Genomic DNA, 15,790 nt, shown 5'->3' with positions numbered 1-15,790 from the left:
ATTTCTGATCAAAATACAGAAAAATTCTGACGATGAGGGAAAGAAGAGAAAAAGATACCAAGGCCAATGGGATACTGTAAATTGGGTTATTTTGGTTGTAGTTTTATTTTGGTTTATTTGGTGCCTCCAAGGAAAGTGCCAAAATTAAACACACAAAAATAAAGCAAACACTAAATATTGAAACGCCAAAATCGAGGACCGTAATGTAAATTGTCGGGGAAAATATCATATGTAATTATCATGTCTTCCGTATATTTCCTATAATTCTATACATAGCCAAATCTGCAAATAAATATCAGCTATAATTTGACAACAACACTATATAATTTTTATTTAATTGTCAATTTTCTAAAATTGTTAAGAAAACACATATGAATTTGTATTCACACATTGGTTGATCCAGGGGGAGGGGGTAGAACCCCCCCTTTTTTTTGGCCTTTCAATGCATTTGAATGGGGACATATAGTTGGAACCCCCCCCCCCCCCATTTGTCCTGGGTTAGGACCCACCCCCCTTTTTAAAATGGCTGGATCCGCCCCTGTCACGTTATTGGTAATTAGAATATAAAAACACATTTGAATCCTTTATTTTCTGTTAATTAACATGTACTGCCAAAGGCATACGGATTAAAATTTAAATAGTTAATCTTTAACATTTAGTTGCAATACAGATAATGATTAAAATTTATTTCATTTGATTTTTGTAAAAAAAATTAATCTTTTTAAAATCCCTTTCTTTTAGTGTTCAACCCCCGATATACTGAATTATTTTGCAATCGCATTCGTATCAGATTCCTTGATTTATTGAGTAAATTGTTTCATTTTCTAGTTTGTGTAAGTCATTGATAGTTTGTCAATATATGTAAGGCCAGGATTTTTTAATTTGTTGGTTTACGGATCCGCCGACCTGATTTTGCCGATTTCCAGAATAAAAATAAAATTGACTTTTCATGCTTTTTTATTCCTGACGACCCTAACAAATGCATTTCCCTGAAAAATAATTAAAATATCCTTTTTTATGAAATGAAATGCATTAATCACTAACAGAATTGATAACACTTTCTGTTGTGAAAAAAAGAAAACTTCCAGGTTACGTTTCTAAAAATAGACAAATCAATTATTAATGACCTTGAAATGTCGTTTGCGCAAATAATTTTGCGGAACGAAACCTGTGATTCAAACCAATTACGCAATGAGTTCCGTTTCCCTTATTTGTCACCAGTCCGTAAGATGCATCTTTTCATAGAAATAGACTTGTCCAAATGTGGACAGGTGGAAGTTTAAGACATCAAGTTAAAGTACTGAATATTAACAAATCATTTGAAATTATCTTGTTTCATAGTTATTAAAAAAATATCGTCCATCTGGATAATAAACGGGAATGCATGACAACAGATTTACCCGATATTCTCGTTTTTCCAGGGGACGAGTCTATAACGTTTTTGACACGTGTGTTGAAACTTATTTTCGTACGAAGTTTTTACATTATTTTTTTTCTTTATCAGTTTTCGTGCTTGAAGATCATTATTCACCAAGTTTTCTGGAATTGATTAAGAGCTACGTGAATCTGTTTTTCTTGTTTGTGAAATGACGATTTAATTTAGTCTTTCAAGTATCCGTGCATCCCCCTTTTTTTACGGGAAATTATTAGACAATGTTATGCGATGTTTATTACAGCTGAGCAATAGTATTTCATCGAACTAAAATTTAAGAAATATGACAAAAAAGCATAACAAACATATTATTAGAAAGGTGAAATATATATTTATTTTGCGTATCTGTTTTATGTCTTGAAAGATATTTTTTTCTTTTTTTTCCCGACCGACCGACCCGACTTTTTCATGGAGAAAATCCGTAAACCAACACATTAAAAAACCGTGGCCTAAACAGGTAAATAAGGGCAAATACGAATGAGCTCGCACACTTCAATTGTTCCGAAATCAAACACATCAATTGGGCGAAGCACCAAAATTACACACACCAAAAGAAAATACATGCCTTTTGAGTGAAAACCACCAAAATATCCTGCCGCCAAAATTTCCCAATTTACGGTATTCAAAATTCATAAGTCCAGAGGAGCTGATCATGACAACTGACAATTTAAAAAAAGAAATCAAATCAATATTCTGCTTAAAACATCCATAAAATTTCAATTACAATTTACATTTGAAATTATCAGTATCATTACACAAGTGCTGACTCACACTTAACATTTATTACTGTCAACCTGCTGACCATAAAAATAGCATTTTGTAGAGCAGTTTTGGAGAAAATTAGTGATGAAAGTATTTGGACACACCAAGGGATGGATGAATAAACAATTTATGGCCAGACAGACAATACAATTGCAACATAGGCCCCACACTTAGGGAAGGGGCATTAAATTTGCAAGATTTATCAATTATACTTTAATTCACCCAAAGAAACAAAAGGCATTTATCTGAATTGGCTATAAGATAACATTGGCTAAAATATTGAAATCATCGAAGTCAGCAATCTATCATTAGATGACCACAAACATGGACACCTAAGTGACCATTCAAGAATAATCAACAAAAACAAATTTCTTTAACTACTCAATTATTTCCAATAATTTATGAAATAAACAAGAATTACCAATTATACTTTGTTTCAACCCAAGAAACAAATAAAATTTATCTAAATTGGCTATAAAAAATAACTTCTTTGATATTTAAAATCAACATTGTGCTCCTTTAGTTAAAGTAATTAGTCCTAGAACTTTTAATGAAACCCTTTAACTCAAATTTGAAATCATCAAAGTCAACAATTTATCATTAGACGACCACAAACATTGGTCACCCAAGTTATTATTATAGAAAAATCAACAAAAACAACCAAAATTTGGTAAACAAATTTCATTAACTACTCAATTATTTCTGATAATTTATAAAAGTACATAAAGCATTTTCTATATACGGCTTGCCAATCATTAAGTCCACTTGTACCTAAGCTAAGATAAGATTTTATCTAGCATTGTCCAAAAAATAGGTCTATGACAATGGGATTACATTAAATCACCCCAGGATTCTGTTTACGTCTTTCCAAAACTCCACAATACCTAAGCTGTGTCAATAACCCCGGGTCACTGGGATAAACATGACAAAAATCATGTATCTTATTCATGCTTACAATTCTATCTAACTTATCTTAAGGTGAAGAACCAATATCGGTAGATTTTTGTAAACCATGCATAGAATGGCTTTAGACAGATTTTTCTGCATATGTTAGAACTAGATTTTTGAAACACTAAATTGTGAATTATTATAATTGTACAAGTTTTCAAATTGTTCATTTAAAACAGATTTTTGTTTCCATATTTCCTCATTAAAGAAAAATTAACACAAATCCCCAAAAATGGTCAGGTCAAATTAATGTATGTTTTCAAACTATTTCCAAAGAGAATTCTGACAAAATATAAAAAATGAGATGAAAGGTAGACTCTTCCAGGTTTTTTTTCACCGGTTTACCTTTTTATCTAGTGAGAAAACTACTTACACATTTAAAACTTAATCTGTTTTGAATAATTGTCTGATGAAAAAAAGACTTTAACAATAATTGACTGACTACACAGCCCTTAGCAAGTATTCTAAATTTTAAAACTTATATAAGCAACCATCTTGTATATTTGATTTAGCCATTGATTATTCTAAATCTAAAAACTTTCAAACATCTAAATGCTTATCTTATTGTTAAGTATATATTATGTTAGAAATGTGCAAAAATCATAAATTTTATTCATAAATTAGAGAAATGTGTGATTGAACAAGGGAAGTAACTTGTGAACAAATGAGTTCAATTCAGGGGGAGATAATTACAGAGGATACAACAGTATACAATAAATAGTTTCTTACAAACTATTCCAGTTAAAACATTAGACTTTTGATGAAAATGCTATTTTAGAAGAGGTATAATTACCTAAAGAACATTCCAAATGCATAGCTGAATAGAAATGCAAGGTCTAAACTTCCAAGAAGTTGTTTGTGATTTGGTTGATCTAAAATAAAAAAAAATAAAAAATCAAACATACTGTAGTTATTATTGAATAATTTGTATATCTTAAAACACTTGGTAATTCAGAAGTTATTGCGATGGTTTTATAAATGCAAAAATAATGTGACTGAGTGGGTATCGCAATAATAAGAACTCACTTCTGAAACCTAATACATATCAATGTATTGGGATTTTCCTGAATTCAAAATAACTAATCGTTCATTTTTGTCATTTCTTTAAATATTGCAATAATTTGTAAATTTAAAGTATAATGTTCATTTCACATATTTGATATATGATTGGAATCCTTGGATTCTTTGAGAGTTTAAATAGACATAACATATATTTTTGATCATAAAAAATGTTTGGTTTTAGAATTAGAGTAAGGATTAAAGACATGACTAGGCCACTTTACAAAAAGATCCTTTTGTCAACAACAAAAATGACATACAAATGAAGTTATGCATATTTTCTTATATTCCAGTACCATAAGTACAGATTTGCTTGTTTTCATTCCATTCAATTTTGTCTTTTTCGTTTCTTTTCTTTTTTGAGTCAAATGAATTATTGATTAATGTATAAAACATACAAAGTATAGGAATAAGGTCATATCAAATATAAGTACATCCATTCAACTTTATCTATGTGTGTCACTGATTGAAAAATAAGATCTCTTCAAGTCTTCATGGATGACTCTTCAACATTTGATTAAAAAGCCCACAGAACAGGGAAACAGGAAGTCGGAGGCTTTACCATTACTACCACAGATGTACTAGCATCCCTCCAGAAAAGATAATCATGAAAATTCATGATAAGAATTATGCAGGATTCTAATAATTGTCATCTTAACTAAATATTTTTGAGAAAGGTTTTTGTAAGAAACTTCTAAAACAATTCTTAAACGTAACCCAGATTACTATAAAATGTATAATTTTGAGGAGTTCAAATTTCACAACTTTAAGGGCCAACTCCGTAAGTGAGGTTTTATTTCCTGTAATTTGATTTCCTATTATTTTATCTTTCTTATGCAACAATTTATCAATTTTAATCAAACAGGATATATCACAATCTTATCTAAATATGGAATTTCCTCTTTACAGAAAAATTTTGTATCACAAACAAGAAGCTCCTAATTATATAAGAGTCTGTCGGTTAAAATCACCATTGATACAATTATATCTTGAATTGCTTATTGCCATAACCTAAATTGGTTTTTGTCTGTTTTGCAAATAAAGAATTATTATTAACTTTGGCAAGCCGACCTACTATAATTTTTTCTGTTTAATACAGTTTCAACCAATCTATGGTTTTCAAAATAATAAGAATAAACTTGAAAATCTGACAAAAAACTTCATTTAAGTGACTGGGTAAAAACTAAATTAACAAAATTACCGAACTCAGAGGAAAATTCAAAATGGGAGGTCCCTTATAAATTATAAAATGGCAAAATCAAAAGCTCAAACACATCCAACGAATGGATAACAACTGTCATATTCCAGACTTGGTACAGCCATTTGTAGAAAATGGTGAATTAAACCAGGTTTTATAGCTAGCTAAACCTCTAACTTGTATGACAGTTGCATAAAATTCTATTATAAAAATTTATTTTGACAACAATGTGTAAACATAACAAACAGACAATGGTTCCGTGAAGAATTAATCGAATGGCTTCAGTCATATTGGCAAATTTATAGGTCTGGTATTGCTTTTTTTGCTGTTTACAGTTATAACAAAATAATATAGTTTCTTGTTGATATCTTCTTTTTATTTGTCTCACCGTTTAGTTTTTTATAACAAAAATAAGGGTTAAAAAAACATCATTTAAGATTAATAATTCCTTAATTAAGACAGCTGACAATTTCATCTATGCTGACCTATTTGCTCATCTTGTCTTGCCAATCATTTTTGCTTTTATAAGAAAGAGATAGAAGCACTACTTTGTGGCCAGTTAAGCTGAAAAGCAAATGTGATAAAAAGCATACCAAACGGTGCCCAGTCACAAAATGTTGTTGATGTATTATCTGGTGCAATCTCAAGTTCGTAACCTTCTTTTATTGGAACTGAGCAATTCCTGTATAGCACATTCTGAAATAAACAATCGTAAAATATGTATTTACTTGTACAGTAAGAAAATTAATAAAACGAAAGGCTCACATCAGTATTTGTAGATGACTTGGTAGCCATGATTCACTGTATAGCAGGGTTTTCGTTGTGGTGTAAATAAATTGTTTATCAAACTCTTTAGCTAATAACAGGCTATTATTTGAACTTGGAATTATTTTTAAATTTTTTTTGTGCTTGAAATTTTTAATAAATTCCATGTTTATTCTGTACTTAAATATTCTGTGCTGCACTATCTATACAAAATATGTTGTATGGAAAGTGTTATGACCTGCTCAAAATATTATAATACCAAATAAACATGGAATTTATTAAAAATTTCAAGCACAAGAATTTATACAAATTCCATAATTAAAAATAATTCCAAGTTCAAATAATAGACTGTTTTAATAGAAAAGTATGGAACAGAATATTTTTGTTGATTTTTGTTTATCTCCAAAATTTAATGAAAACAAACAACCTGCAAAAATAACCACTATTTGGTATTTACTGTGGATTCATTTATTTTTTACATTTCAACTGGTTTCAATATTTGTGGATTAAAGAAAGACTGTAATATGGTTGATGTTTGAATTCCTGGTTTGAAAAAAGTCTGCATATAAGTTGTTAGATTTGTACTCTTTTGTATATATTTAAATTTGAGGTTCACCTTAACCTTAAAATTGCACAAAAATCGATATCAAATGAATAACAGTGACTCCACGGTATTAAGGAATCTCTGACAAGTCACGGTGGCCACCTTCGTAATCTGACAGGTCATGGTGGCCATCTTTGTAATCTGACAGGTCATGGTGGCCACCTTTGTAATCTGACAGGTCATGGTGGCCACCTTTGTAATCTGACAGGTCATGGTGGCCACCTTTGTAATCTGACAGGTCATGGTGGCCACCTTTGTAATATTATTGGCACAAATCTTTATTAAATTTCATACTACCACCATGATTTTAATTTGCCAAGATATTTCCATTGACTGATGCAATGGTCCAAATGGTATTTTGTATTTGCACAAAAATTACAGAATGGAGATGACAAATATAGTGCAAATATTTAAATTTACTACATTACAAATGATTTGGGTAGGTACAAATAATTTTGAATTTGAAAAATACATCAACAAAATATGTAAAGCATTATCCAACATAGATTCAGAGATTAATTTTTTTTATACCACTGAATTCAGATTTAGTTTGATTAAGTTGCTTTCAAAATTCAATATATAAGGAAATCAATATAAACATGCACAGGTTAGGTCAAGTGAAATAGCTGAGATATGAGTGATCCCTGCAGATAAGGTGTGTTTGATTTATAGGATGTAAGATAACCCTATGCTACAATTAATGTTAAAATCTAAAGTGTGATAATTATTTGTACACTGATTTTCTTTTCATTGGTATTAAAGTAAAGGCTTGGAACTTAATTACCTTACTCATGGATTTGTACTCCAAAAACATACCTCAGGTGCATAACATTGGTATCCCCCAAAAAAATCTATTTGTTCAAATTTCTAAAAGTTTCCTTGTACAAGTTAGTTTTACATAATTTATCTTTCAAAGGTACAACTTTCAAGTAAGCACCAAAGTTACACAACATGAAAAAAATTAACCTCTTTCAGGTCCTCTCGTTACCGTTTGTTCAATGATTGCATTTCCTTAGTTAAAAAAAATCTATAATTCGAACAGGAGAGAAGCTTTTTGTGAAGTAATAAGTATCTGAATTGTAATAATCAAAACCAATTGTAGAAAAAATAGTTGAAATGGTTTCAAATTTTGAAGTGTTTTCTCATATTGCCATGGCCATTATGCCATGCATGGCCACATCTCCTCATTTTAAAATGGATGGATTACAAAAGTAAATGTTTCACTACATTTTTGCTGGAATGAAATATATTGTATGTAAAATTTTATCATAAATAAACTGCTAACATCAAAAATACAAACTAATTAGTTATAAAAATGTTAAAATAAACAATTTCAATTAGTTCATTAGTCCTGTCCTATAGTTGTAATATCAGGAACTGGACACAATCATCTGTATATATGTTAACAAACTCAGGATTTTTTTGCTTTTAACATCTGATCTGTTTGTTAAAGGGGCACAAGTAACGAGATATATATAAAAGATATGAAATATATTTTTGCGGCCAGTGTGGCAGGGGTTTCATTATCTTTCATGTTGACCGGTACATTTCTATTTGTAGGTGGTACTTTTCAATGTATTCAATGAACATCTTATATAAAAATTCCTGAATTCAGGCGGTACTTATCAGTAGCATAGGAGGGTAAAAGTACCGGGTACCGCCTCCTATTGAATGGCCTGGTGTGGTTTAATTTTTTCAAAATAAGCTAAGAAACATTGATGATGAATTATTCACTTGCAAGTGAATAATTCGACCTCATTGAATCTGATATAGCTAGCGATGGATACCGCATGCATTGTGCATGTTCAATTATTTAAAGGAAAAGAATGTTAACATTCTTTGAGAGTGAAACAAAGGTAAATCATTCGATTGACTGATTCGATCCACAAAAAATCATTCTTATACAGGTTAAAATGTTGATTAACATATTTTTTTAATCTATGATATGAAATTAGAAAAAATACAATTGCATATTGCAGATCTCCCTATAGTTTATATCTTTATTTATGTTCATATCACTTATATGACAATTGGAGGTGTTCAGAAGTCAACTTGACAGTTAGTTAGATGGCTACTAGACTAAAATAACCCACAAAACATTATCTAGCCCATGCGAAAACTGTTCTTCAATCAGCTCACAATTACATATATTTAGTTAGATCATTGTAATTTATATACAATCTATATTCTAATTGACTTTATTGTAAAAAAATTACCCATTAATATTTTTAGGTGTATACTGTTTCCATAGCAACCTAAACAAATTACCTTGACAACACTGACAGGTTTCTTTGACATGTGATAACATGTGTAGACCAAAAAGGTTAAAATAAGGATCCATGCTCTGTACCTAAATAAATAAACAAAAAACAGGATATAAATCTATCTGTAATACTTATAAATTTTCCAGTATCAAAAGATCTTGAATAAGATTAACTTACTTTTTAAATGATGAGAAAAATACAATATAACAGGCACATTTTTTACTGCCTAGCCTAGGATAAACCCAAAGAGTTACAAGATTTGAGGAAACACAGAAAATGCAAACAACTAGATCAATAAATTTAAAATATAAAATACATGTATCAGAAGAATTTGAAGTAAACTGAATATCTTCATTTTAATCTGAATGAGTAAATGATCTTAACTTTTATTTAATAAACAAAAAAGATTTTCTATTAAAAAAAAAAGATGGGGTGGGGAGGGGGAGTGGCGAGAGAAAGAACTAGAGAGAAATAAAACTTCAGTTTTTGCAGAATTATACATGTAACTTGACAAAAAGTGCAGGGATCTGTAAAGTGCAATAGATGTGAGCAAATCAAAAGAAGTATTACTTTGTTTTTCCCACTACAAAATGAATTTATGTTCAATTTATCTATTGAGCTGCAAGAATTGGGTATACATATATATTCACGTACTTATAGATTATCATTGATCATCTCAACGAGGTTGATTTTCTCACTTGAGCCGGTACGGCTCAAGCAAGAAAAGCAATCGAGTTGAGATGACCAATGATAATCTGTTTATCGCTATTTTAAATGTACCTATAACGACGTTGTAATTTTCATGTCAATTTCATGAGCAACCCTGTATGCCTCCTTAGTTTCTAGCGATAATTTTCCATCTCAAGCAAGAAGCATAATATGAAAATTATCACAAAAAATGATCAAATGAAAAATGCACAAAATAGCAATAATCTAGCTCTAAATTTCACTACATAAATAACATTAAACTCTGGAATTATCTAATATAAAATTGAGAATGGAAATGGGGAATGTGTCAAAGAGACAATGTCCAAATAACTAACAAAATTACTTTTACAGCATACTTAAAGCTAAATCTAGTGGATCAAACAATGTCGAGCAAAGCTCAATCATTTCAAAAACACTTTTCTTTGTAGAAACAATATACTTGTCTAGTCTACTTACAATTTCAAGAGCTCGACTTGAATTTAAAAGAGGACATTTTAGGCCAAATGAAAGAAATACTTGTGGGTATGGTTTCTCTACCTAACTTCTTTTTCTTTTAAATGCCTTTTTTATGGTTTTAGTTGGTATTTTTAAACTGAATTCTTGAATGAATTGTGACAGAATTACAGGGGGTTGCTCATGCTCATGCCCATGGTGTTCTGAAGGGGGAAAAAATTGGGCACATTTTTTTAATACTTTTTGTTCTGTCCTATTACTTTGTATAACACTTTCCTAACCTTATTTTTAGGAAATTCTAAACACAAATATTTTTGTTTGGCCTTAAAATATACAGTGATATATGTACCTTATGATCTATATATGATATCATATGAACTTAATAGGATGACAAAGTCCAGTAGAAAGTTATGTAATGATATTAAAAAGGAGATATACAACAGCTTGATGTCATATGAGACATGAAAAATTTATGGATGACGGGTTAAAACGTAGAATTATCAATAATGAATCAATTTTTTGTTCTTTTTTGCCATATTTAACAGTTTTCATGTAAGGAGTATTAACATGTTCAAAACAATATGCAATAATAATTATTTGCATATTTCAACTATAGGGCAAATATAAAATGAAATTCAAGGGGTTCAAATTTGTTTTAAATAATGGTCCATGACATTGAAATTTTCAGTAAAAGGTCCTCCATAAGAAATTCAATGGTTCTATTTAAAGTATCAGTGTAAAGAATGGTACATAGGTCCAAGTCCTCAGGCCCGTAGCCAGGAATTTCCAAGGGGGGGTTCGTTGGACTCATGAACTCGACTTTAACAGTCACAATTTGAACAAAACGTTGGCTTTAACAGTGCTTATTTGATTTCAAGGGGGGGTTCGTCCGAACCCCCCGAACCCCTCCTGGCTACGGGTATGGTCCTCTACAAGAAAAGACAGGTCCAGGACATCAGACCCACACTCATTTTAACCCCTGAATTCAATACAAATTATTATACTATTACAGCAGTAAACACTTAGAACATACATGCACTTATACAATGGAGACTTACTGGACATTGACCTATTAATGCAATTCAAAAAAATCAATTTAAAAGTCACAGATTTCAATGAAAGTTCCAATACAGGATTTAAATTTGATTTTACTTGGAAATTGGTTGATATTTTGTAAATCTATCTTTTAAATCACAGAATAAAGGAATCTTGATATTTGTTGAAAGTTTAAGATTATGTCTTTTTGTCACCTATTTTGATAAAGAGAATGCTGAAAGCAATCCATGTTTAGATTGCATTCAAATACTGTCTAGATTATAATATCTATCTAGTGTTTACATTTTAAAATTAGAATAACTCAACCATCAGGGTTGAATAATTATCTTTATCTATACATGTAGGTTGAAGTTGTAAAAACAAGTGATGTACATGCTGTATATTTTATTTCAAAAACCATAAAATAATATAGATTTAAAATATAACTCGTAAACATTTACCAAATCAAGGTGCATGTTAAAATATTTAGTATTAGGGTTCATGTTGTGTCTTACAAATAATTGTCCAATTATCTAAAAATGTCAAAGGTTTATATGACATGTATGATTCACAATCAAGTGATTATAATTTCTAAACAAAAATATTGTTTTGTTCACCCCCTCTGCTGAGCTCATTTCATTATTCAATATCATGGAATTATATGTAGAGACTTTTTTTTCACAGCTAACTGAATAAGATAACACATGTTAAAATGGCATTTCCTGGTGTATATTTTATCGGTCATGTAGTTATATATATGTATACAATGTACATGATTATATATATATATATATCATTATCACATATTTGTTACGAATACGTCTGGTTTTGCATATGCAATAACCTCAAAATTGCCCGGGGCAAAAAAGAGCATATTGATATTGTGCCCTGACTCTAAATGACGTGACGTCACTGCGTCCTTAACGACACGTTTGTGATAAAATGTTTAAGATTTTACCATTTATCTTTCATTAAATTGTTATAATTGACCTTTTTTCTCTTTTCTGCAGAAATTAAATATGTGATAAAAAGATTATAACATGTCTTTTCCATATTGGCCCTGGTATCATCCCTCGACCCATATCGGCCCTCGGCTAAAGCCTCGAGGCCGATATGGGAGTCTCAGGATGATACCAGGGCCAATATGGAAAAGGGCATGTTATAATCTATACTTACAATGCATTATATTAGATTGAGATATAAAGCATTATTAGAACTACACTTCCACATGTTTTGAATAAAGTTTCTGCTTCTGTGTTATTAGGGACATTAGGTTTAAGAACATAAATAAATATAACTGTATAAATTATTTCATGATTTTTAGGGTATTATTTTTAAAATAAAAGTTCTTTTTTTTTTACGTAATTAAATTCAGCTGTACTCCTTCATTGTGTCTGAAATGTTTTAGATTGCACATCCAAATAATTATGATGATAAAATTACTACATGAACTAGGAAACAGAACTTTAATTTACATGAATGAAAACAACTGTGTATTAGCTTGATTAAACTCTGAAGCTTCAGCTGAAGATTTACAAAACCTTGCTTCAATATTCATTCTTTCATAAATATTTTTTCTTCAACAAAATTATTTCATATTTTGAACATGTCTTTTTTAAATTTATCAGAAATTTTGCCTTTAATTGTTTTAATAATCACTAATATTGTGACAACCATTTACATGTACCTGTTTACACATGTTACATGTAATTACCAAATTAAATTGACAATATTCTCTGTTCCTTCTACTAGAACATTTGGCAGGGTTGAACTATTTTTTTATTAAACCCAACTCTCACTGTTTTTAATCTCAATCAGATATATATTTGAATTGCAAAAGCTTATGAATGAACATAAAGGTGTACAATAAAAATAAATACAGAAAATGGATACCTTTTTCATAACTTCAAATCCATGACAATACATGTCTGATATACATGTAGACAGCAAACAACACCAACAAAAACAAAAACACCATTAAAATTGTAACTGTGGGCATAACAGAGAATGCTTCAAGTTACATAAATGAACATGTAGAGTGGGGTGGCCATATTTGCCGGGGACACAATTTCGCCGTTTTATGATTTTGAGGTGTAAATACTTCAAAGGATGGCTGAAATGGAAGAAATATGCCGGTAAATTATATTTTCAAAACAAATATAATTATTATTTAAACTAAGACAAAATTTCGGCACTTACCACACAGGACCGAAAAACCAACAACGATAATCAGTCAATTTCCTGAATATAAAACACGATTTCAAAGAAGTATTTCTTAGTAATTTTTGGACTTGTTGCCCTAAATTTTAGTTCTATCCACCTTTAAAATGTCTGCTATTCATCTATTATGAAATTGATTTGATAAATATTGTTTAAAGCTGCAGTTATTTGGATTTAAATAGATGTGTAAAAACGGTGAATATGTGTCCCCCTTTGAAAAAACATCAGGAAATTTCAAATAGCCTTTCATCTAACTTTTCAGATGATTTTTTTTTCAAAGAAACACGTTTTTAAGCAGTGATATTGTTTGTCTTAAATTACTGGAGAATAAAAGCTTTTTGAATTTTCCCCTGGAGAAAAATCCCAATTTGAAAAAAAATGGCTCAAAATTATTCCCAAAGAGACAACTTCTTTCCCAAACAGTGCAGTCTTAGTGATAATTGTGCATGAACACAAACTGAAAAACACTCATTTAAACATTTTTCATGCCTAAAGTGACTATATGTGCAGATTTGAGGGACTTTTTATGTATCATCACTGACAATAAGGGGTCTTATTTCAAATGAGGGTTTACCTCTTGAAAGAGGATCTGCAAATTGAAGTTCCAGTCAATTTCATAGTTTATTATAAATTTCCCAATTTGATAAAAAGACACATATTTTCCCAATAAAAAAGGGTAGGGGTAGTTTTGAAAAAAAACAACAATATCACTGTTAAGCTAAGAATAATTTGCTTTTGATGTTATGTATGTATCTTAATTCATATAGAAATATCAGTATACTTCAAAAACATAAAGACCTGAACATAAACTGCAGAAAACATAGAAAACTATATGATGAATATGAGCACCCCACTCTAACCTACTGTTAGATCAACAGTGAAAATCATGCCATCCTAATAAAATGTCTATTGTCTAATATTGGTGACTGTACTTTCTTTAAAGTAGAATACTTACAACCACAAAAAGTCAGACTTGAATGTTACAATTATGTAAAATTATTGTAAATCATAAATAAAAATAACAACACAACGGTTTAGTCACAAGCTTGAAAACAATAATGCACCAAGAATTTTTTAAACTTTAACTGTTAAAAAAATGTTATCTACAAAAAATGAAACAACTCAAGTTTTATTTATATAAACCATTATAAAACTATGTATTTCCATAATAAGTAAATTTGTTTCCTTAAACAGAACACACCTTACCAACAGCTGCAAAAAAAGCAAACAAAATACTTTAAAAAGAAAATGAAAAAAAATGAAAAGTCAACTTACGCTACATTTCTACTTTCCCTCGAAAGTGATGGGAGCACGTAAATTCCTGGTGGTTTTCGGTTAACCATGATTAGTTTTAATAGAAATGAAAACCTCAAAGAGGGCTGTTTGTTTTTATCACAACATGTTGTATGAGTTTATTTTAGTGAAGGAAATCTGTCAGTTTATCTCTTTTACCAATTTTATCCTTATGTAAATACCAGAGGACATCCGAATGATTACTTAAAAAGGAACGTGTCCGGGAGATACGAGTTCCGTAATTATATCAGGTGACTATGCCGTATGCGTCCTTGCATTAATTAAAACACTAGCGAGGACACTATTGCGAAGTCCAACAGATTTAATAAATTAGCAGAATTCTAAAAATAAATGCATCTAGCAAAATCAGCAGCAGGCTAAAATATTAGTAAAAAGGTATTGAAATAAAATGCGAAAATGAAGTTAAACTTTTAGGCCAGTGCAACAATAGCTGTAGTTGAGACTATGTTATAGTAGTCTCAGCTAAACATGGTGTAACTGTTATCATGGTTATAGTGTTATAGTAGTCCAGGGACTTTCTATACTAAAGGGACTTTCTTCTATACTTAGCATAGAAAGTCCCTGGGTAGTCTCAGAATTGAGATCAATAGATTTTAAACTAAATTTCAACAAATCGTGTCTCCATAATATTTATAAAAAAAAAAACAAAAAACATCCACACAGCTAAATGAATTAAAAGTTGTAAAACACCTTACTTAACTTGAAAAATTAACAATTCATTATTCTTTTATACCAAAAGCAGTCATCTTTAATTACTGCCCGCTAGTTTACCACTTTTGTAGGGATCGAGGTTAATACAAAATATTTAGAAAACTCAAAAGAGGGCACTTAGATGTATTTATGAAGTCTATTCAGCAAGTTATGAATATTTACTATACAAATCCTTGTACAAATCAAAATGACCATCTTTAAAGAATGCAATCATTGGCTATTGAAGTTTTCGGAATTATTAGAAAAGATTATCAGGTTTATCTCCATGACTTGTCTTAATCCACTTAGTAAAGTAGAACCCTTACTCTTTTAGATAC

At 30.2% G+C, this 15,790-nt stretch overlaps 1 protein-coding gene across 2 annotated transcripts in view; it reads right to left on the bottom strand.

Moving 5' to 3' along the window:
* The window catches only part of LOC143079966 (glucose-6-phosphate exchanger SLC37A2-like), a 50,552-nt gene extending 35,595 nt beyond the window's left edge, over window positions 1-14,957 (bottom strand). For both annotated transcript variants that reach the window (XR_012979565.1, XM_076255597.1), the window contains exons 1-4: window positions 14,724-14,957; window positions 9,037-9,118; window positions 5,993-6,095; window positions 3,936-4,014 (exon numbers count right to left, since the gene is read on the bottom strand). Coding sequence is in view for 1 of the 2 variants with exons in the window: in XM_076255597.1 (XP_076111712.1) it covers window positions 3,936-4,014; window positions 5,993-6,095; window positions 9,037-9,118; window positions 14,724-14,791 (332 nt within the window). In the remaining variant the exon portion in view is untranslated. The remainder of the gene's footprint in view (window positions 1-3,935; window positions 4,015-5,992; window positions 6,096-9,036; window positions 9,119-14,723) is intronic.
* Between the last annotated feature and the right edge of the window lie 833 nt (window positions 14,958-15,790).

The sequence above is a fragment of the Mytilus galloprovincialis genome, chromosome 6 (genome assembly GCF_965363235.1).
Source record: "Mytilus galloprovincialis chromosome 6, xbMytGall1.hap1.1, whole genome shotgun sequence".
Taxonomy (NCBI): Eukaryota; Metazoa; Mollusca; class Bivalvia; order Mytilida; family Mytilidae; genus Mytilus; species Mytilus galloprovincialis.
Note: the sequence above shows the minus strand (reverse complement) of the source record. Positions and strands in the feature narration are given on the sequence as shown.